The 24824-nt window shown below is 40.3% G+C and overlaps 2 protein-coding genes across 4 annotated transcripts; one reads left to right on the top strand and one right to left on the bottom strand.

Annotated features, from left to right (window-relative positions):
- Positions 1-939: 939 nt before the first annotated feature.
- Positions 940-16316, bottom strand: LOC135482187 (SR-related and CTD-associated factor 4-like). Its single transcript, XM_064762056.1, has 17 exons — positions 16182-16316; positions 13372-13500; positions 12866-13027; positions 12219-12336; positions 11840-12036; positions 10799-11008; positions 10385-10464; positions 9089-9257; positions 8710-8900; positions 8120-8206; positions 7105-7190; positions 6720-6820; positions 6329-6436; positions 5936-6101; positions 5115-5264; positions 4447-4610; positions 940-3665 (listed from the first exon to the last, which is right to left on the bottom strand). Exons 1-17 carry the CDS (start codon positions 16209-16211, stop codon positions 1593-1595), a joined length of 4221 nt encoding a protein of 1406 aa, XP_064618126.1. The 5' UTR covers positions 16212-16316; the 3' UTR covers positions 940-1592.
- Positions 16317-16412: 96 nt separating this feature from the next.
- Positions 16413-21551, top strand: LOC135482192 (glycoprotein endo-alpha-1,2-mannosidase-like). 3 transcript variants are annotated; one of them, XM_064762064.1, is made up of 4 exons: positions 16413-16474; positions 18257-18890; positions 19293-19402; positions 20161-21551. In XM_064762064.1, exons 2-4 carry the CDS (start codon positions 18290-18292, stop codon positions 20881-20883), a joined length of 1434 nt encoding a protein of 477 aa, XP_064618134.1. In that variant the 5' UTR covers positions 16413-16474; positions 18257-18289; the 3' UTR covers positions 20884-21551. The 3 variants fall into 3 exon arrangements, with proteins under 3 accessions (XP_064618134.1, XP_064618132.1, XP_064618133.1); XM_064762062.1 differs by having other exon boundaries at positions 16419-16517; XM_064762063.1 differs by having other exon boundaries at positions 16425-16555.
- Positions 21552-24824: the final 3273 nt, after the last annotated feature.

The raw sequence follows: 24824 nt of genomic DNA, 5'->3' as shown, positions 1-24824 counted from the left end.
ATTATTCTGTAAAATATAAGCACACTTTTATTAACTCAACACGGATTTAACGGGATATGTTGAATGTGACAGTATTACGTTATAACAATAGATTTGAACATCACTCAGACAACAGACTTTCTGCTAAAATTAACTTTACATTTTTTACGAAAACGTCAACAAGTGTCTGTATTACTTTTTTGCAATACCCGTTCCCTACTTGTTTCAGTTTATGGCCAGAATTTTGTTGAAAATGGACGATGTGACCAAAACCTCGAACTTGCACGGTCTGAAATTGCTTCGGTGAAGACGTGAGCGAATTAGTTTCAATTCAGAGCAACCAGGAGTTTGGAAAACCATGGCTGGAAAAAACTGACCTAATTTCCTGAAATGAACAAAGCAGCTATACGTCGAAGAAATTGGATTTAACCTACATATATACTAGCAGTGGTCATAAATTATCATCCAATTTTTCGAATAATAACCAGCTTTAGCGTTCCTCTATTGCAGATCGAAGATTTTTAATTCATTGGTGTTCTACGCTGTACATTTCCCGTATACGACGGCGGCCAGCATTATGGTGGGAGGAAAACAGCCCAGAGCCCGGGGGGAAACCCACGAACATCCGCAGGTTGCTGGAAGATCTTCCCACGTTAGGCCGGAGAGGAAGCCAGCATGACCTGGACTCAAACTCGCAGCGACCACATTCTGTAAGACGCGTTGGAAGTTCATGGTCACGTGGCCACCCATTCGAGCCTAAAACAAAATGGCCGCCTTATCTTAAGCATTCGTGAAAAGGTTACTTTTTGCCACTTCGCTAGCGACCAGTAAGGCCTAGTTGTACAAAACACCACCACGAAAGCTCTACAGAAATACTCAAACTGAAAATCATACAAATCCAACCGATACAAGATCGCTGACAGCGAATCAAAAACCGGCATTTTCCTATGCAATCACGTTTGGAGGACCGTTTCCTAACAGCTATGAACATGCCAGTGTTCTTTTTTGGCAGTTCGTTTATTCACAAACATTACACAACTGCCACATTTATACTCGTGACACCAGAAACATTCATCTGGAATGAATTATTATATTGTCATTAGTCACACACGATCATGTTTCAGTAAATACTTCAGGTTTTTAACTTAAGTTAAAAATGTCCCTAGAACAACGCAGAACAGCATTTTCCATCTCAAAATTACACCCAAGTCTTTCGGATACGTGTACACTATCTTTCAACACGTGGTGCAGACAGTACCTACCTTGTTCTGAGTAACCAAAAGCAAAGATATTTACCACTTCCGATATAAAATAAAGACTTCACTTTATTACCCCGCTTCCACCCCATTGTAACAATCAATAAATTCGAATGATAATGATTTATGGGTTGGCTATACACAAATAATCCGGATGCGGCGTTCAAGTCTTAGGATCAGGTAGCTGCCACAGCTGGCACGGACTTCTGTCTCAACAGTGCATGATAATAATAAAAAAAGGAAAAGAAACCTGCTAGCACAGTTGTATGTACATCACAGATACTGCTGCTGCTCGTAAACTTAGCATCTAGTGACGGCAAATAAAACTACACACAGAAGATTAAAAGACAGCCGAACTCAGCTGGACACCTCTCCCGGCTCCAACTCGCCCTCTTCCATCGGGGACTGAGTCTTTGCAGGGCATGGCTTCTCGGCCGTGCTCTCGTTTAAAACAATGTCATTGGGTTGCTTTTGTACAACCGGCTCCTCTTTTGCATGCGTCGAGGAACCGTTTGCTGGAGTAACCTGGGACTGGTCTACTTCACGCTGCTGTTCAGTTTCTACAGGCGGAGCCGTGTGCTGGGACACTGCAGCCGGAACACTGTCTATAGACTCCGACGGAACAACCGAAGGTTCACTGGGTATTGTCGCTAAAATTTCACTCACCGGCATTGCGGCTTCGTTTAACTGTCCTGTAGACGGATCAGTATTTGACTGGGCCTCTGGTAGTTCTTTTAGTACTTCAGGCAATGCCTCCACAGTACCAGCACCCACTTCTGGTTCTTTCACCACATCAACTTGTGACTTGTCTATAGATTCACTGGTCTGAGACTGGGCCATGAGATCAGATTCTACACCAGCTGACTGGAGCACTGAGCCTTTTGTCTTTTCTTCATCATGTTCGCCGGAGTTGGCGGATATATTCATGTCAACAGTTTCCATGTTAACACTATCGTCCATGTGCTCGGCAGGTTCACTGAAGTTCTCTTTGGCTTCCCCTGTCTGAGAAGGGTCAAGATTACTCCACCTACTGCGTCTACTTCTGTCCCTATCCCTGTCTCTTCCTCGGTCCCTGTCTCTCTCTCTGTCCCTATCCCTGTCCCTGTCACCCCCTTTATCCTGTTCATCCCGATCACCATGTCGACCCCTAGAGTCCCTCCGCCGACCAGGAGATGCCATTTCGTTATCTTCAAAAGGCATCCTGTGGTTGCGACTTTCTCGTCTATTCACTCTCCAGTCTGGGTTTCCATCATCGTCTCTTCGGAACTCATTTCTTTCAAACCTATCTCTGAATGGGCCCCCTCTGTCTCCTGGGTCCCTTTCTCGGTCAAGTCCTGGAGGTCCGTCCAGAGGCCCCCATCGGTCCGGTACAAGAGGCCTATCATCAGGACCATTCCCACGTGGATGATGAAATCGTGGACGATCACCGAATCTATCAAAGTCAGGTCTTTCAAACGGTCTATTGGGGCTATCGCCAAACAGCGGTCGTATTCGATCATCCATAGGGTGGCCAAAGCTTTGGGGTCTTGGACCCCCTGGACCACCAGGTGGGTTTGAGCCAAATCGCTGTTGAGGTGGTCCCAGCATCCGGCTGCCAGGGAACCCTGGTCTAATACCCAGCAATGATTGACCAGGATTACGTGGTCCGCCGAACCGATTGCCCATCAAAGGCTGAGGTCCACCCATATCACCAGGCCCCTGAGGTCTCATCTGGTTGCCCATTGCACCCGGTCCAAATGGCCTGTTCATCCCGGCTATACCCTGGGGTCCCACCATGAATGGTCTAACAGACGGGCCATTCATGTCTGGTCTTTCTGGCTGCATCATTCGTGGACCTAACAGAGGTCTAGGTGAGTTGGCATTCATAGGGCTGTTGTGCTGACTAAACACAGGTGGGGCAGGTCCCCGTGGTGGCGGCAGTCTATTCCCAGCTTGAGAGCTAGGGAGAAGATTCTGCTCATGAGGCAGTGGCATACGAATGTCAGAAGGGGGCTGCCCAAAGCCAGGGGTCTTGGGGAACTGATCCCTATCGTCTCCCTCACGATTTGGGAATTTGCTTGGCCAGTCATTCGAGATGACTTTGGTGACAGTTGCCTGACCCTCATCCTGTTCTGGGGTTGAATCTCCGTCACCCAGTGGTGCACTGCTGCCGCCAAAAGCAGGGGGAGGTAGTCGAAAGTTTGGAGGAGGAACGTGCGGTGGTGGCACGTTGGGGTTAAATCCTGGGGGATTGAAGCCAGGCTGGAACATCCCTGGCCTGGGACCGCTGAACCCTGGCCTGACCATCCCAGGGACTGCCTGTGTGACAGCAGTTGGTCCCCCACTACTTGACATAATATTCTGTATAGCAGCATTGAGCTGGGAACCTGCCGACGTGGTTGACGTCTGGTTAGGAATGGACATTAACGGAATTGGCCCAGCAGCATTCACCTAGGAAAACAAAGAAAAACTTGCTCAGATTTAATCATACCAGTGATGTCTATTGACTTACGCATACACATTCTATTTATAAAACTGTCTCTTGTTTTTCCTATCGGTAAGTTCAGACCATCATAAAAAGAGTTATCAGTATCTCATTTATGCACAGCAGAGGTCATTTTTATGGAAACCTCATACTCCAAATTTCCCTCTTGAAGTTATATTGTCGGAGAGAAAATAAGTACACCACTCTTTACAAAAGTGATGATACTAATTTAATGTTAAGATCAGCTTCCAGAGGTCCACGTGTTGTTGTTTAAGATTGTTTCATTCTCTCAATGTGGTAAGAAAAAAGTTTAGCCTGAACACAAAACAATTATACATTCACAACATCAAACAAGATTCAAGACAGTAGTCATTTATTTTCTTGGAAGTGTCAATAGCTTGACCCCAGATAAGTAATGATGTGCAATGAACACAGATTTATAGGGGTCCAACTTCTGATGTCAAAACTGTCCATTTGAGAAGTTTCCTTCAGGTAAATGGTGTTAGTGTATTTTTTTCTTTCTACGCTTCCATCCAGTATTTGTTAATCAATTGAGCTATAAATTTCTTCATGAACACCTGTGACATACACAAGTGTGTAGGAATCCATTATGGTGCCTGCTTTAGACATTTGGTAAAACTATCTGAATAGCAATCTCCTCCATAATATACGTTCTTTTCAGGTAAATAGCTAAATGAAGCTTTCAGCATGACCTCATGGGATGTAATGAATTATTGCACAGTGTACCTGAGGCAGCCTGGGTTGAGTGAGGGACATGATAGGATGCATGCCCACTTGAGCTCCAGGCATGTTAGCCAAGGTCTGTCCTGGCATCGGGATCAGCATGGGGTTCAAAAGTCCTACAGGCTGACCTGGCTGCAATACACGGATAGAGTTGGCTGGGGGCAGGCCTGAAACAACAGGAAAATGCAGACCTGACAGTGAACATAATTACACACTGGCCACGGCAAACTAAGATTGATAGGAAACCATCCATATTTCAATATTAAAGTCAAATTTAATATTCTCCAGGGAAGGGCTAACATTAGGCCATTAGTACAAGTAGATGAATGGGAAGCTTATGGGAAGCTTGTAAAACTTGAAGAAAGAACACCTAGCAGGCAAGCTGATTGGCTGGCCGGTGATGATGGTCAGGGTTACTGCAGTCATTTTACACCCTTAACAGACAAACCCAACTAGAATATCAATGTTGAATATTAAACACACAAAATACTTTTGTTTCCTTTAAGCGCAGACTGTCTATTATTTCACCTTTGTAAGCACACTACAACTTTATCCTACTCAACATCTGTCTTCACATGTACTTTAGGCATCATTAACCTTCGTATGGGAAGAAAGATCTTAATCCTTAGGAACAAGTATATTAACCTAAAATCAATACTTCAATGGCTTACCTGGCATTTGTGGAAACGGAGGTTGCCCAGGTGGAAGGGAAGGTGGTCCTCCGGGGGGAAGACCAATGGGCACAGGGACATTGTTAACACTGGCTGCATCTGGCTTCTCTTCTGTTGGTGCTTCTGTCTGATGCATGGCTGCTGCTAATTCTGCAAAACAAAACAAATCATGCATGCATATGAAATCCAAATTTTACTAGTAGAAAAATCGCTTTGATAGTGTGCCTGGTATTGTTCCATTTATCTAGCTATATGACTGATCTTTTCAAAGCTCAAGAATTGTCCACTTCAACCAAAGTGGTCAGCTTTATTGATGGAGGAGCCTGGACTACCCAGATTGATGCCACTGCTATGTACCTAACAAACAGTAAATAATTAAACCACAAGGCGATACACACTACAAATATGAGTATGAACTCAAGGTTTCCAGCACACCATTGACTTCAGAAGTATTCTCTGGTTACACGTCAAAAATGTTATAATTGTAAACGCAAGAATTTCCTTCCACTAAACTCCAGTCCTGGGATCATGACGCTATGTTGGACTTAAGCCAAAATGACAAATTATTCTTAAATTGTTATTTCTGATGTAGCAAGGTCAAAACACTGCTTGACAACATAAATTCTGGGTAAGTTAGTGTAAAACAAATTTCAGCTAAAATAACTGAAAAGAACATAACAAATTTAATGTTTAAAATTTTGACTTAGGTCTAAGGTCACTACGTGATCCCAAGGCCTGAAGCACTGAAGAGGGCCAAGTTCACATGTAACATACTGCAATCAACTGCTGTCTGGTTGTGAGGCTGAAATTTTCTATCTTACCTTTCAAATGATCTGGTATGGTATCTTCATCTATCATTCCCCCATCCACAAGGAGAGACGGGTCTGTTGGCAGTTTGTCCCAAGGTACATACGTCACCCCCAAATCCACATTCCACATGTCTTTAAAACCTAGGTCTTTCATACTTTTTCCTGGCGCCCATGCTATCTGTTAAGATCAACAAACACGTGCAGTCCTGCTGGTCAGAAAATCTTCATACATCAATCTTAATGATTTAAGAAATTACAAGAGTTCAAAGTCCATTTACTGCTACAATGAAAGTCTTGGAGTCACTTTCTGTTTTATCTAGTGAAATGCTCATGCCGTCATCAATGACTTGCACCAATTGTCGCATTAACAGTAACAATACACAACAGTGATGGTCTCTGCTCTACCTTGATAGCACTGCCATTAATTTTTAATCCTTTCATTTTCTCCACAGCTTTTGCAGCATCTTTCCTTCTGTTCATACAGACAAAAGCACAGCCTCGTGGGGGAATCATCTGAAAACCCATAAAGTAACAAGATCTCTTCATGGGTACAAATCTACATACAATTTCTCACATCCCTAAAGCTTTTACATGGTGTTACATCTTCCAACATGCATTGTTCAATCAAAATGTGTGAACTACCATTCCACTTTAATCCAACTAGTGAGACAAGAATCATGATATATTTCTTTCTAGCCAACTGAAAAATATTCTCCAGAATAGATTAAAAATCGTTTTCAGCATGTTTTCAATGCTTCAGGATCATTTCCAACTAACAGAGTATAATGTTACTTACATTTATTGAATCCACGGCACCATAATTTTCCAACTCTCGCACTAGTTCTTCCTCTGAGGTAAGTTTAGCCAAGTGACCCACCCATATAGTTGTTGAACAAACTACAATGAAGAAAAGAAAAACTTTTACAAAAATAAAAGTGTTAAGAGCATGTTCACTGTATTGACGTCCAAACCGAAAAGTATGTGTAGCAGATGTTTCAGCTATATGAAAAAAGCAAATCACTGGAAAGAAAGCGGAGCAGAAAACATCACAGACGAAGGCACCACAAACAAACTGGAGCTCTCTTAAACACACATGAACAACATAATGTAATTAAGAGATCTGCTCACCCCAAGTATCATTCCCATCCAGCATTTACAAAAAAATACCTCTTGGTACATACCACTAACATGTTTTTCCTTTATTGGAGGTAAGCGTTTCTTCCACCTCTCTCTTTCCTTTTCTCTTGCTTTCTCTCTGTCACCAGATCTGAAAATTACAAAGAAAAACTGTCAGGCATCAGAAAACTGGGGAGGCAGCAAGCATGAGCTTGACTTGAACTCACAGCAACCTGAAATGTGAGAGGCTCCTGGGTCATTGTGCCTTGCTAGCGCCCTAACCACTCTGTCGTGGAAACACCTATAGGATGTTAAGAGAGGACAGCCACTAAACTGTCATTTTCATACTACAAAACATGACATGTTTGAAGATCAAAACAAACATTTCTGGATCAAAATGAATATTTCTGGTTTAAAACAAGTATTTGTTTTACCTGAAGCGGGGAGATGGACTTTTCGACGGCCATTCAAGCCACACAAGAAGTTTATTTGTTACCCACTGCTCTTTAATATCCTTGCAAATGTCTCCCCTCTCTCATTTGCAGGTTTCCTCTTTCCATATAGCCTTTTCTAATTTATTTAATCTCATGAAACATGGCATGGAGACATAGCCCTCTCCTTTTAGCACAACAATGTCAGAGAAGGTGAAATGGAAAGCGTCTAGGAACTCCTTCGAAGTCTTACTTTCCATCGTCAAATCACGCCAAATGGGCTGTCATCACGAGATTATTCACTTAGGATACTAACTGTGCTAAACAAATTCTACAGTAAACCTTGAAGTCCACATAATCTTTCCATTTCTTTGGCGTGGTATTTAAATTGCATGATTGTCGTATATAGGGCTATAGGTGTCTGCACATGTCAACTGTCATTTACTGTTTATGACTTCCCGCCAAGAGATAGTAGAGTCGATTCCATTGGTCAGCCAGGATTATGTTAAATAGCTGTGTTTACATCATGGTATGCCAGATGTGCAGGCTTTTCAGCAGAGGTTGAGTAGACCTACGGCTACGGGCCTCTGCTTAAGGAGAGTAGCCATGCGAGAGAAAACGGCAAGACACTGTAACTGGCAGGACTTACCGAGACCTCCTGCGCCTATCCCTTGATCGCGACCTTTTCCTTCTGTCCCTCGATCTAGATCGTGAGCGACGTCGTCTTTTTGGAGACCTATGAACAGAATTCTTGCAGTCAAAATAATACATATATCTGCATCAGCCTTGTGTGGCCAATGTGACTTATGAAGTATGAATTAAGCACATTACAATTTACATTATTATTATGTATTGCTAAGAAACTTCATCAATGAAAATTTCTCAAGAACTAATTACATTTGATAATATGAAATAAGACGTACAAGGGCATTCACAAATGAAGGCGAATTCTTATCACCAGGAGGCTTTCACACTATTTGCAATTTGCCCCAATGTGTGCATATTGTTAATCAATACACAAAGCTGTTAAAAATTAGCTAACCTATCCCACTGAAAAAAAGATAAGGGAACTCTTCACCAACAGCACACACAAAACTGCACGTTTGACTAATTTACATGGTAACAAGTTCATATAGGATCGTTAAAGTTTAAGAACTCACGTCTGTATGTTGCCTTATATAAATATAGGAAAAAAGAATGACACACTGTCTAAAAAAACAACTTCTAGCACTGTGGTACCTTGAGCGGTCCCTGCCTCTGTGAGAACGGTCTCTTTGGAAGTCTGTGTCATCGTGTATGATGATTACATCATCCGTTTCCATGTCCTGAGAGGAATCAGGGGGGAGGGGTGGTTCTATCATTCCTGGGTACGGGGCCATCACAGGGTGGGAGGGGCCTGGATGCATGGGGGGCCTGCCAATACCAGGGCCCTAAGGTAGAAAAGGGTAATTTTAAATAACGCTGATGTATCACTTTATCAGATTATTCAAAAAGTATCAAATAGTGATCACTCTGAGGAAATTCGAATTTTTCACCTAATAATCTCTTGTTCAATGTATTATTTCAAATGACATTCTTACATCAACCATTTGAACACTGGAGGTGAGGGAGAAAGTACCTGATTAATTTGCTGGTCAAATTCCTCCTGCTGCTGTTGTAACATCTGCTGTCTCATCTGCTCCTGTATATTGAGCTCATTCTTTAACTGTTCTGTTTTCTGAATAGTCTGTGACATCTGCTGTATATGCTCCATTAAAGCTGGATCAGTGAGTAGATGCTGGACAGGTCTGAAACATACCAAACCTTTGATTTAAGTACTGACAAGTTGTAACATTGAAACAACATAGATACAATCCCAGACCCCTAGTTACATATAGCAGTATATCGCATGGCATGGCGCAGCCCCAGGTTGAGTGGAGTGGAAGCATCAGTCCACCCATGAAAGATTAGCCACACAGAGCAAGTCTATTCGATCTTTTTTCACGAGCCAGACAAACGCAACTGTCAAAGCAGTCGGCTGTCTGTCTTCAAGATTAATTTACACCATCCTTTAGAACAAGAAAATCATTGTGCAAAATACTCCTCAAGCAGACCAGTCAAAAGTATTCAAGAAAGTTTATTTATTTTTTTTTTGTGGTTTTTGAGAAAAAAACATGTGATTCTAATGGCATGAATTTTACCCAATACCTTTAGTCATAATTTCTTAACAAATAACATTCATGTCCATGGTGCTATTCATATTTGATGTAGTGGAAATCACAAAAATAAAACAGATCAATAAAATATATGAAATAAACAAAAATAAAACAATTTCTTATTGTTGAGACCATTCTTAAGTTGATAGACTGGCTTCTAAGGATTACCTCGTGTGAAAAGTTCTTTCCCTTTAAGAAATGCATTAAATGTGATACTTGTGAGATATCTGCAGGCAAGGCTTACATGTGAAAACATCCATTTTTTATTATCAGTGGCAGAGCTTTAATTGATACATTCCATGGGTGACATGGTATTAAAATTGATATATGTTTAAACGTGACTTTAGATCTAAACTGGCCTTGAATCACAATGCAGTCATCTTTAGGGATGGCATGTTCTTGACGGCCGGTGGCAGCGGACCGGCAGCCGCATCCCCCGGCTTTTATGGCTAGGACACTCATCCCCCCAGACTTTCATAAATCTTGTCTAGAGGTCCGCAATCCCAAACACAACCAGAACCCCCTTACCACATGAGTTCAGACTAGTTTCCTAGCCTTCCAGATCTCTTAGCTATTCACCCTAATAGACATCGCAATAATTTGCCCAAGTTCAATCTTTTGGTTGCTTCAGGGGTGTTCACTTTTCAACTCCCTCTGAACTGACATTACCTTCCATCCTCCCATCCACCCTAATACAGCAAAATGGACAGATTTCTCACCCCGAGGAATTACGAGCCCCAGCTTCTTCCTTCCTGTCATCATCCTCATCACTCTCTCCATAATCAAAGTCTAACAGCTTCTGCCAACATCAACAACAAAGCACAACAATCAGCTTAACAGTAATGAATACACTACAAAATACGCACGCGAAAAAAACAATATTGTGAGTTTTAATAACTATTAACACTTTTCCACCTGAAACTGAAAGCTAACTCCTTGCCCTGTGACATTTGGAACAACAATCACACTGATATTTGCTGAAGACTTATATTTAAACAAATTGTCTGTTCTTCTTGTCCCTACAGACCAAATGTTTATTTGTTCTAAAATGTTTCATTTATAAGTATTAATTTCTTATCTTTCTTACAAACCGTCCAATTAAATAGTCCTACAGACTAGAAAAGAAAATTGACCTTGTCAAAGGAAGGTTCTGGTGGCTTGTTCAAATCCCCAGTCTTGCTGAGAAGTTGATTTGTGAGGGTTTGGATCTGGGCCAGTAGTGTATTGTCTATCACAGCTCCTTGGTCCTCTGGGTGCTGCATCGTCTGGGTCTGCTCTAACAACTGTTGCTGCAAGATCTGCAACTGATGCAGCTGCTGCTGCTGCTCATCTAAACTCTGCGGCTGCACAACAGAAGCAGAAAATTTAGTATGCATACTGTCTGTAACTATACTACAAAGCTTATAAGAAGGACAAACACATTAATGCAATCTAATACAATAAAATAAACTTTTTTGCAGAATGAAATCCCATTATTAACTAAATTGATGCACAAACAAAGCATTTTTGCACAGTAACCAAACAACAAATGCATGAACACATTTCATTTTTCAACCTCATGGTATGGTGATCACCGCTGTGTAAGTGAAATATCCTTGAGTAAAGCGTAAAACACCAATCAAATAAACAAATCAACCTCATCATCAAGAACGTGTTAGTCGCTGGAGATAAATACACATAACATAGCCATTGAGAACAGCCATAAATGCGTAATCTTCTTGGTGAGTGACTAAGTGAGTGCTTGAGGTTTAACGTCGTACATAACAATTTTTCAGTCATACGACGACGAAGGAGTCCTTAGAGTGCATGTAATGTGCCTCCTTGATGCAGGACGGATTTCCACCTCCCTCATCTAGTGCTGCTTCACTGAGACGACTTACCGAAGGCAAGTAACCCGCCCTACCCAAGCCATTATACTGATAACAATCAACCGGTCGTTGCACTAACCTATTAATGCTATATGCCAAGCGAGGAAGTTACAACTTCCTCTTTAAATGTCACAGGTGTGACCCGACCCAGGACTGACCTTGGATCTACTGCTTCTCGAAGCAGACGCTCTACCAACTGTGCTTTTGGGACCATTATAATCTTCTTGGTTTTCCTCCTTATAAATACATGCTGTGTAAAACTAATTATGCGAAAAGAAAAGCTGTAATATGCGATGTGAGAATTACCTGTTGTGTCTGCTGTAGAAGCTGATTAACTGTGTTCAGCATGTCAGTCTGTGTGGTGAGGATGCTATCTGCTGAGGCCTGGCTATTCATTACCGGGTTAGCCTTCACCTTAGCACTCTCCACAGGCTTGGCAGGGGTATGGGCCTTCTGTTGACTAGACTTGGGGGTAGGAACCACTCTTTCCACAGCTCTTTGAGCTAAAAACATAAGAATTTGACCCATTTAGGGTATTTTCACAAACACAGTCCAATAATTGTAACACAAAATGGTGTATAAATTGTACAGAGAATGGACATTGGCTTTTGAAAGCCTTCAACAATGGTTCAGTTTACAATGTACTCTATGAGAAGCCAATCGTGGTACATTATTACAGGCCTACCTGCAGCTGCTAGATCTGCATTGTTAGGATCTCCAGCCAAATCCATCAACGGTTGTATAACTTCTATGGGGAACACTCCATTCTTCTGCCAAAGGTTCAACACCCTGACAATCTTACTCTGCAAGGAGAAACAATCAGTATAAACCACACAGATCATTATTTTAAAACTGCTCAAGCCACAGGCGAACTATACACTTATTATTATTATTTAGCTTACAATTTTAAACTGTGGATCATTTAGTGGTTCACTACTTAAACAAGTATTTACTTATATTCAACACTGTGTGTTATGTCAGTACAAGTAGTTCTTATTTTGTGTTTTCATAATACATATACTATTTCAATATTCATAGCTTATCCCCACCTGATGGTACACATCAGTTCAACTATCCAATGCTGTTACATTCGAAAACACTTGTGTGATGGAATTTAAAGAGCCACCGTGATCAACTGTGACTAATCCGCATGTAAAATTTCTTGAATGGTTAACCACTTCTGAACCATTGCAATTTGCTTATGTGCATTTAGAAACAAACAAATTAAACGGTAAGCTTCTCTAAATTAGTCCATCAAGGGAGGTAAATTCTTAAACAGGGAAGCAACCTATGTATCATGAAAATATGGAATAGTATTTGCCAGCATCTTACCCTTTCATCTGTAGGACACTTAAACAAGTTCTGGAAAGTCACCACAATGTTTTTGGTGAATCGTGGTGCATACACATCTTTCTCCTGCCCAAACTGATGGCGAGACTGTCGAACTATAGAATCTATGACATACAGTCCAGGTACCTTATATTCAGGTTTGCACTGAAAGCAAGAAAGGTACATATATTTGTCATGGCTAATCCATTCCAACAGATAGAATAACTGTATACCAAGATTAATGCGCAAAATTTATAAAGCCTGCAATCAAAATTGACAACTGGGAAGATTTATGCATCTCTTCTCCAACTTGTTATTTAACCTTATACTCACAAATTTTGTCCCTCAATTTTATGTATGGGGGGAAAAAACAATTGACCTTCGGCACATTGCTGATGAACTTCGTCACATGCGTACAGACATAAACACCTTAGTAAACACATGGTCTTCTCTGTGAACGGCAATCCAAAAATAACATAATAGGATAACAGGAGGTAACACTTGCTTACCTTAAGAATAAACTTTTCCACACTTTGTACAACATGTTTATAAAACTTGATGGCTTTGATGGCACATTTTGTGACATGTGTCATCTTAGCCCTGGACACTGGTGGCTTCACCTCATACAACGAGGAGAGCTGTGAATGAAAAACAAAAGAAATCTACATTTGAAACAAATGTGTCAAGGTTCAAGCATTAAGATGATGCACACGTTGGAGTACACACAAAGGTGGCATTCGCATATCAACCAGACAGCAGCTGTAAGTGTTTATACATCATGATAAGGACTTGTATGTACAGGTAATGCAGACAGTTTATGACAACAATTAACCTGGATTTATAACTTAGATTACCGGTACTATGAATCCGTGCACTTTCTGCTGAAACCGTCCAAAATACTGCTACAGAGAAATTTGTAATTTTATATTCAATAATCCCAGTTGAGGATAAAAAAAAAAAAAAAAAAAGAGACTAGTGTCCCTATAATCCGAAGACTGACAGTCTGAATCCCTTAATACCCCGAAACATGTCTTGTACACTCTCCTTCAGCAGTTCAGTTTTATCCACCTGTGCTACAATAATAAATTAAGTTGCTTTAAAATCCATCAACTTGTCAGGAAACCAAGTAAATGTGTTTAGCAGGTTGTACTCAATTTTGGCACTCGAACAGATGCAGGCACCTCAGCTAAAAGTGGGCTTTAACACCTTATTATACATCAATGAAGGCCCAATAAAGAGTCAACTCTACAAGTAACAGATCTTAGACTACAGATGTACAGTACATCATGTCTCTCCCCTTCCACTGGTAATTCATTCACCTAGTCCTTTACAATACTATTTTTCATCTAGAAATGATGTAGACCGAGTTATCTCGAAGGAACTGTAATGCCATCACAACTACCCACCATCACCAACAATTATATATGCCCCGCCAGATACTACCCTTACCACCATAAATTTGGTGCAGGAGTGAAGTTAATGTGAATTGCAACAATTCCATTAGCCAGTTCTGCAATCAGAGTGAAGTGTCACTGTTTCAAGTATGTTAAATTGTCTGCTTTTGTAAAAGCAATTATGTCATAGACAGACTACCAATCAAACACTATGACAACATAAGTGCACCTGTTCTTGAACTCTACATTAAAAATTCTGTAATTTTAATAAAAAAAAAAAAATGGCCATCAGAATAAAAAAGAAGTTAATTTGAATAACTCTTATACTGTTGATGTGACTGGCTAATATGGCTTTCTTGCAAATCACACAATTATCAGGCTGCATTTCATGCTGAAACTGCTACTGGTGCATGTGTTGTGGCATTGTTTTGAATGGTGCGTTTGACTACAGAAATGGCTTTTAAAAATCAGATTATTTCTCAAGCTTGAAACAGTTGTCCTGACAGGAGAAATCTAAACTCACTAACAGTGTCAGTGATAGATGTCTTGCCAATTTGGCTATACTCCTGCACCAAATTTATGATAGTAATAGTTGCAGAATGTAACTCTGAAATCGACCAACATGAAGTGTTGGAAAGTTATGAGGAATAACTGCTTCTGTTGTGTCGGATCAACTATAAGCCACATTTACTGCATCTTTATACGCACATTAAATCTTCCCTAGTGTAAATCAATGTCAACAAAGTGGTCCCCACAATCAACTAACATATTCCAAGTCTCGACGAACCAAAAACGATCCATGAAAACTGCACAAATTCACAAAATAAAGATATTTTCAGACACTACACCCACATTGGCCAAAGGCCATTTGTATACATTTTGATCACTTGTGAGAACAAACCAGACTGAAGCGCCATCTGACGACAGGTGGAGTGAACCAGCCAAATGGACAACTAGATTTGCCTAGTGTTACTGTAATGATTGTCATAGGTATTGTCTCCCTTGAACAACTTTATTTTTTTCTCAGCTCACATCTATCATGTGACTTGTACGTACAACTATCACAACGACATGGAGGCCACAGTGTGTGGTGTTTACAATGTATTTATTTTGTGAATTTGTGCAGCTGTCATGGAACGTTTTTGGTTCGGCGAGACTCAGAACAGATTACTCGATTAAGGGAACCACTCAGTTTACATCAACTTGTGCTAAGGAAGATTTAATGCATATGTGAAGAAATGGCTTATCGTCAATCGGACACAACAGAAGCAGTTATTCCCCGTTACTCTCATAACATTTCGTGCTGCTCGATTTCTGCGTTACATTCCACAATTATGATGGTAAGGGCAATATGGTGGATGAATGCAGCTGTTGTTAGTAGTCTTCACCATATATCAGAGCGTCTATGGTAAGATTGTCACTCTCTGTAAAGTCAAGCAGACACTGAGCTGTATAGGAAAACCCATTCACCATACATGTAGATCACTCGTAACGGACAGCTACTACACTAAGGACACACACAATCCTGGACATAAAATTTTAATTCGTCATCTCCCACATCTAGACCAAGGATGTAATTAGAAATTGATAATATCTACTATTGCTACGAAACAACAACAACGGAACTTCTGTGCTTTCACGGTGAAAAGCAGACAGTGCACTTAGCTCCACAAGCAGTACTTTATGGAATGCAAATCGCTCGTTAGAGAACAGTGCAGGATCACAGAAGACGATGGATTTTACACCGAAGAGTGGTGCAAAACAAAGGGTTTCCTCGGCAAAGGACACTACTTCAGTCAGCTCTTATCGCGTCACGCGGTTTTGTTACCGGTGGGCATACTGTGTCCTCAAGTCGGAACCCACTCTCCGATGACCGATTTCCCGTATTTTGATAGCATGTTGTACCACCAAAAACATTTCCTTACCTCATTGTTGAAGGCTCTTACAGCCTCCATGTTCAGGGCTGCAAAATCACCGCCTCCAAACACTTAAATCTGCAAAATTTCCTAACAACACGAAGAGCTCGGAAAAGCGTGGATCCCCAAGATGGCGAAAATTCGCCAACCCATAATTTTTCTTTATATTTGTTACGGCGTCTCTGATTGGACTAAGTATGATATTGCAACCAATGAAAATCCTGGACACATACGTCACACGTTTGTAAAGCAGGTTGCTGAAAATAATATTCGCTGAACAAGGAAGATAGCCCAAAATTGTGGTATTTATTATTAACAAGTCTGTGTGCAGAATGTAAACACAAGGTATACCAAGGCCTTGATAATTACATTACTCCATCATGGTACAGTCAATTGCTTCTTTGTTACTCAAGCCAAGTTTCACTTTTACTAAACTGGCCCTACTCATTCTCACCAATCCACTTAATGTTCTATCCACAGGCTACATTACTTTCATTAGACTGGTCTGCCGTGCTCAGTCAGGTGCATACAGTATGTGTTTTAAACGTGAGAATTCTTCACGTTTAGTCAGTTAAAATTCATGAAATTATCCTCTTTAAGAATCGTTGCCAAAGAATCGGATAGCATTCACGCTACGGATGCGTTTCTTAGTTTAGTTTGCAGCGGTACAGGGCTATACATTATAACTGATTTGTGTTGTAAGCGTACTTGTAGGACTCTCTGCACCACCCGGCTGTGGAACGCCTATTAAAAGTGTAGTCAGTGAACAGTGTGGCTTGGCAAGTAATGATCTTCAGTCCTTAAATTCCATTCTTTGAAATATTTGGTTCTAACAGATTTCCCCTTTCTTCTTTCAGCAATATGTAACCATGGCAGGCCATTTTATTGGCTAGATATAATGTTTTGGAGTTTGGAATGGCTGATTTTGTGTTTGTCGCATTATGTTTGGTCCATGGACCCAGTAATTCATCATCTAGGCCTAGGTCTACCATCGTTTTAGGCAATCGCAACTTGCGATGTTTGTATGAATGATTAAAGCAGGCGTTAATATTATGTTTACCCTGCTTTGTGACAATTGGTTTTTAATTTAAGGCAAGGTGTGTACATTGATAAGAAGACTCCAAATACCAAGATAAGCTATCTAGGCATAAGTCTCCCTCACACTCAGTCACACTGTGGCCGAACGCTCCGACACATTTTGAAATGCAAGGTGCATGGGATCAAATTTTCAAGGGAGACAACTTTTCACATAAGCCATGTCAAGGTGTGGCTTACGACCACGAAATAAGCCCACAGTGTTGAGTGTTTGTGGTATATATTGTTGAAATTTAATAATAAAATATTTTCGTGAAACTCTCACCTGTCAGCATTAAATCAGATGTTGTGGTAGGTATTAGGCGAGATAGGATGGTGTCATCTTGTTTTCCCGCACTCACCTATACTGAATCGTGGTCAGATATTGAGTTAAACATTCTGGAATACAGAGTAAAACACCTATCGAATACATAGACTAACCTTATGAACCAGAACATTTTTACATCTCACTTTGTCTGTAAAATGTGGAAATATCTTTCGAAGAATGGCGATGGGTTAATGATAACACGATAACTGCACATTTTTTGTTTATTTTGAAGATAGATTATGGTACAACAGTCCTATAGCCATGTAAACTGGTAAAGTTTGTAAATCAGTTTTTAAACATAAAGCTGATATGTGTCAAATCATTATAATATTATAACCAACTTATCATTTTTCTCATGCAAGACTGAAAGTAAAGAACTCACTAAAATGGACTGGCTACATGTATCTACAAAGAGGCCAACAGGAATTTTCCTTCATCTAGTGGTAGAAGTGCAGACTGTGGCCCCAAAGGTCGGTGGTTCAAATCACAACAGGGTTGCCCTTCTGACCCAGAAAGATAGAAATAGAATGAAAAGAATTGGGCATATATAGTACTGAGTAGAAAACATGACTGCAAGTGACTGACTGTGCTCAACACTAATATACATGCAAGATGATTCCATAACCTTAAATTCAGCCACAAAGGAACTATTGCACAGATTCAATGTTTTTCTTGCTTGTAGGCAGGAGAGTTTCGTGGATGATGAAATAACCCGATGAGATTCTCCCCTCGACGATGCCTGTTAGCGATTCTTCTTTGTTTGGTGGTGTGCGTTTTGTTGGGCATTTACCTGGCCAAGGAGGAGGAAGTTAACCAGGGTCATGTGCAGAAACATGCTGAACGGTTGTATGAAGAAGGTATTCTGTTACAAAAGCTGAAACCGGCCCCAATTTTCCACCATGGATCATCCGATAAACGAGACTCTGATCAGGGAAACAAAATTCTATCTAGTAAACAACGCGTTGTTCCGTCTATGATAAAGAATGTCGTACAAATCCCGATGGTAGTGGACAATGCAACACTGAGGAGATTGAAACAGCAGTACCCAGTGACAAGCAAGCAGATTCCCTGTTACAATGTGCACATATTTTACTACACCTGGTATGGCAATCCTCAGATGGATGACAAGTACTATCACTGGGACCATCCATTCTTACCCCATTGGAATAAAAAAGAGAAGGTGAAGTGGAGATTGGGGAGACATGAGCCACCAGAGGACATCGGCTCCAACTTTTACCCTAAACTTGGCCCATATAGTTCTATGGACAGGGATGTTATAGCACAACACTTGGTGCAAATGAGGGCAGCAAGTATAGGTAAGTTACAAAAAGTTTAAAATGTTGCGGGAGTTCAGTTTCAGAAGGGTAATATCATCCACCTGCTGCAATGTTATTATCTATTAGATAAGATTTTTTATGTCGTAAACCTTTTATTAACTTAATTCCTCTCATGTTCAGTAAATCACCTGTTATATCATGGGATTTTTCACCAACTAATCACCCTGCCATGGTACATGTATGTGAAGCATGACATAAATTTGTATGTGATTCAATGTAGATCACGTGTAACCACCCGATTTTTCACTAAATGTATAATCTAAAAACTGGGTTACAGTTTGTAGAATCTGACAATTTTCCAATTTCTGTATGAAAAAAGCAAATTTTATTTAAACATGGAAGCTTCCGGTCATGTTTGCTCTTCTGTGGGATGTTTTTCAGGAGTATTGAGCTTGTCGTGGTATCCTCCGAATTTAAGTGACGACCAAGGAAAGCCTACAGACAGTCTTGTTCCAGTAGTTCTGGATATTGCCAATGTCTATGATATCAGGGTAGGTCTATTGCACAATCTTGTTAGCCAAGGATATGTTTGTGGATGATCGTTCATTTTGACAATGTTTCCTATTATATGAAAATGAACTTACAGTTAGTATACCACAATATAAAGTATATTAGACATAGCCGTTGGTTGTTTATTGAAATTTAACAACATTATTGTAGTTATTATATTGATAAATTGACATGTAGTTTATGTTGAGGACTCGTTGAATGTATTTTTTGTGACTTGTCTGGAAAAACTTATCTGCAAGGATTTGTGATCAGATTCTTGCAAAGGTAGCCATGCACTAATCCATTACTTTTTGGTGGTCGTGTAGACCTGATTTTGTACCCAGGCTTTGTGACCATTGCAGGGTAGGACACAACTAGGCAGCATTGCTTTATTCCATTGTAGTGGATGGTTTGTGCGTTTACCTGTGGAGGAGGTTTGCACTCTCAGAGTGCTTTGTATTTCCAGTATTATTTTTACTTCAAAGATCTGGCACAAATGTATCCCGAAAAAATTCCTTTTGTGTATAGCCTTGGATAATAATTGGTGAATGTTTATAGGATTGAAGGTTACATGCATTTTTGCAGGACATTGCTTGGCATATATATGATAGGTTTGACCGGTCATGAACTTGTTTCATTTAGGTTAAATTAAACCCTGAATGTTGTAGACGTGTGCGAATTTTAGGGGAAACATTGCGAGAGATTTCATAAAAATCTTTTAAAAAATGATTTATTTTTGATTCTTTATTGATGTTTCCAGGTTAATTTCCACATAGAGCCATACAAAGACCGAAATCCAAGGACTGTACGCGAAAACATACAGTACATACTGGATAACTATGGTGGTCATCCTGCTTTCTACAGGCGCCGTCACAAAGGACGTCTTCTGCCAGTTTTCTACATATACGACTCTTACACAATATCTGCGGATGATTGGGGGACGATTTTGAAACCACAGGGCTTGAACACAGTCCGGAACACAGACCTGGACGGTCTCTTTATTGGCCTTTTGGTTGACAAACAGCATGAGGTAGACATAGTCTCTGGCGGTTTTGATGGATTTTACACTTACTTCGCCAGCAACAGGTTCACGTTCGGGTCATCATGGGGCAACTGGCCGCATTTGGCGACCTTCGCTAGAGCCAGAGACCTCTTGTTTGTTCCAAGTGTAGGGCCGGGCTACATCGACACTGAGGTTAGACCTTGGAACGGAGCAAACACCAAATCCAGGGACAGAGGACGTTACTACGAGAATGGCTTCAAGGCTGCAATTGGCACTACGCCCTCCATTATTACAATCACGTCGTTTAATGAGTGGCACGAGGGTTCTCAGATAGAACCAGCAGTAATTAAGAAAAGAGGGAAGGAGAATTATTTAAACTATACCCCCGGGAGGCCCGAGTACTACCTGGATCTCACCCAGAAGTTTGTCAAGAGATTCGAGCAACAGAAGACAGGTGGATTGGCAAAAATACATGCCTGATGTATGCTCAGAATTGATGAAGTATACTATGCACATCTGTGATGAAATGCCCATTTCACCGTTTTGAAGTGATTTTGTTTTAAAGTGCTACTTCAGCCCCAAGATAAACCAGTTGAAAATATTAAAATGATATTAATCATACCCTATGGAACAGACTAACACCACGGTTCAAAAAGTTTTACCATGAATAAAACTACAACCTATACAAATGAATAATCCGCAAAAAGAAAATCTTCAGCAGTTTCCGTAAAATTTTCCTGATGTGACTTGATAATTAAGAAGTAAAACGCAGTTTGCCATGCTCAGATCACAAAGATAACGGCAGGCCTGCGGTCCCTCGTTGTCAAACAGTGGACAACTCCCGTGTGGTGTGCATTACCCTGGTGATTTGAGCATGGCAAACTGCGTTTTATTTCTATTCTAACACACCATTATGTAATAAGGGAGCCATTAGAGGGAAAACTAACACTCAACCCAACCACTCTCCCCTTTTTGTTAATATGTAACCGTCTAAGTTGTGTTTTTATGATTTTTATGATTTTGTGTACCGTCGACTGCTCCCCTCCCCCAGATAAATATTGCTATTTCCAAAGTGGTGGAATTATGACGTTCTCAGTGGAGTATTTTATCTGTATTCAGATTTACATATATACAGATTCCTTAACTCATTCCTCTATTTTATTCTTTCTTGTGTGTATACGGTCAAATATATTCGTAAACATTAAGCTTAAATTTTGATATATATCTTTGATTGGTGTTTAACACGGCAATTAACAAATGTTTCACTGATATGACTGCGGTCGATCAGGTGAATGAAAAAGGGATAAAAAGGGAAACATTGGATGGATCCAGCACACCCGATTTCCAACCACCTCTTCTCGTGACAACGTTACTTTTCATTCCATTCCCGGCGAAAGCAATCGTGACCTTATTATGGTCAATGGATGCTTGCCTAAAGAATTCTTTAGGCGAAAGTCATCATAGTATCCTTTCATGGCGTCAAGAATCATGTCTTTTGTGTTCATAAGAATCCGTACTTTCAACAGATATTAAATAGACAACACTATTTTTGCGGCCTGCGTGCACGACCGGTTGAAATATATGTATATAATCCTATTGACGTATTGCACACACGCCCTTGACAAAATTGGTGCCCCCCCCCCCCCTCCAAAGCGCGGCGGTGAAAAACAAAATTATAATGAACCTACATAGAAGAAATAGAAATATAACATCAAAAACTTATGCTAATTGTAGAATTTGCCTTTTTTCATTCAATATTTCATATACACTTTCCTTGTACTTTTCGACAGTTTTCATAGGTGAGCGAGTTTCGTGTATTGCACAATTTTGAACGCGATATAGCATTAAACTGTGGTATATGTATTTTTATCTGCATGAAATAGCCTATCTATCGGTGTAGACTATTTCTTGAACATAATGCGGAAAATATAATATCAGAATCATCTTCTCTATAGTAATGACATGTCTCCGTGACACTTATTTACTAACACATTGCAGTTTGTGTGCTAGAAGCCTTGACATATGAAGAAAGCATAGTTTATTGTCACCGTTTTACGTATAGCGGTACAGCATAATCGTGGTGTGAATTTTAATTTCTGTGCGACACATAAATATTTACATAAAAATGATCATTCGTTGTTCAAACAGATTGATTCTTATTTATCTATAAATGCCTCCGGTTAAATGCACAATAACATTTTTTAAAGGTTCGCTTTTTCTTTTCATAAATAACATGAAATGAGAAAGCATTCAAAATTATATTAAGAATTTTGAAATTCTCTGTCTGTCGATCAGATAAGGATCTTTTAGGAAGCCTTTAAACATCGTGAGAAAATTTCACCGAAGACATACATCTGTGGCTGCCATATAAAAGTCGAGGCCCAGACTCCTACACTCGGCGCACAGCATTCATATCAAAGCTGTATGTATGCTTCGGGTTTTACGTAGTACTTCAGAATTTGGACCGCTAATGGTTCTCATCTTTATATGACTGAAAATTTGTTACATAAAAGCATACCTACATTCATACACATACTTAAGCAATTTTTCAGTCTAGAACGACGAGTAACCATTAGACACACATATACTTTGTCTTGTGGCTGGGCGAGCCCATGCCGCCGAAGAGCTGCCGCCACTGAAATATCAAGCCGAAGGCACCAACCAGTCCGGTTTACTTGAACTAATCTATCAGTGCCAATCGCCAAAAAGCACCATTTATAAAGTCTTTGGTATGACCCGACCGGAGGTTGATCCCAGATCTCGTAACTTCTACGCGGACGCTCTAACCATGGTCATCCACCAAAGCCGTCGACACTGAAAGAATACAAGCTGTAGATTCCACACAAATGGATTTGGGATGCTTTAAGCAGAACATTTTAAGCGACGTTTTCCAAAAAACTTGATAAATTTGTCGGTGGTAAAATAGTTGGTGTATAGTTCTCATACAGATTTGGCCTACGGTCTGTAGCTGTGGTGGAGCAAAAAGTAGCCCATGTGTTGTCATATAAGCACTATCTATAGGCCTACTCACGCCAATCGTACAATGTGCTGCACTACAACAGCAAGGATGACTGTCAATATTAATTTACCCAACATATTGCTGAACTTCCTGGCACTTTTTGCACTCGTTAACGGGTGACTTGCGACTTGTGAGGATACATACTGTTGTTGTAATCCTTTAGCCTAATCACGTGAATTTCTCACCGTTACCCTTTCATGATTACCAGGCCTGTTTTTTGATGATAATAAGCACATCATCAAGAAGTAAAGATACAGTTAAAGGACACAACGTGTATGTGTGAGTTCGCACCACATTTTCTCAACACACAGATGCCTAATTATATATTGTCACTTCACTACTTCTTCTTACATAACCGAGTCAATATACGTTTTGCCTTATTTTGTGAAATATTCTTGATTACCTCTTAAAACACCAATCAAATAAAATGGCTTCTAAATTTCGTATACATAAATCGACCCGTGTTTGATCCTGGGGTCTTCGAGGCGGACGCTCTAACCATTAGGCCAACGAAGCGGTATTAATGACAAATACAATTTTGTCGAAATGTTAAAACGTCAAATAGGCGACTTCACATTTATTTCGAAGTATCTATCCTTTTGCATTAGTTATGCTTAGTATCCGGTATAGCGCGCATATCTATATACGAAATATGTGGGTAAGTTAGTCAGTAACTTGCCAAAGATCGGTGGTTTACGTCCGGCACTCCGGTTTCCTCCACCCATAAAAGAGACCGTCCTCGTACAAGTAAAAAATTCTGGACTATGGCGTTAAGCAACAACAAAACTTGTGCTGAGTCCATCACTCGGATGGAACGCCATATACCGAAGCTTGTTGCGGAATGTAACTCAGATCCGTGTTGCTCAATGTGACAGTTAGCCTACATTCCGCAACTATACTGAAGGCTGACACCATCGCGCTTCATGTGGTCACAGTGATTACGTTACTCCCAGATGTCAAATTCTTGGTATGTCAACTCATGCTTATAGTCAAACAGTTTTTAATCATATTCATGTATCATTTATATCTGGTAGTCTTGATCGAGTTACCGACTTGAAACAATCGAAGGGCCTACCTTCTTTGCAGGGTGAAGCATCGTTTGTGTGAAGTGTATACTTTCTAGCGTGAATACACAACGTTTATGTGACATAACGCTTTATAAAGGATGCTGTAAAGCGAATCATCACGCCATTGATTTATCGGCAAAGTGAAAGAGGGTACTACGTACATGTATTATGTCATTTAATTATCTTGGGACTTGATGTTTCTTTTGCTGTTCAGTATATGTTTTATTCATGAGTAATTGTAATGGGACAGTTACCCTTGCATTTAAGCCAGTATATATGGGTTTTGTCATATCATAGCTTTAATGATGAATAGCCCGTTGTGTAGAAGAGCCAAA

This window comes from Liolophura sinensis, chromosome 1 (genome assembly GCF_032854445.1).
Source record: "Liolophura sinensis isolate JHLJ2023 chromosome 1, CUHK_Ljap_v2, whole genome shotgun sequence".
In the NCBI taxonomy this organism is placed as follows: Eukaryota; Metazoa; Mollusca; class Polyplacophora; order Chitonida; family Chitonidae; genus Liolophura; species Liolophura sinensis.
This window is presented reverse-complemented; position numbering and strand designations above follow the sequence as displayed.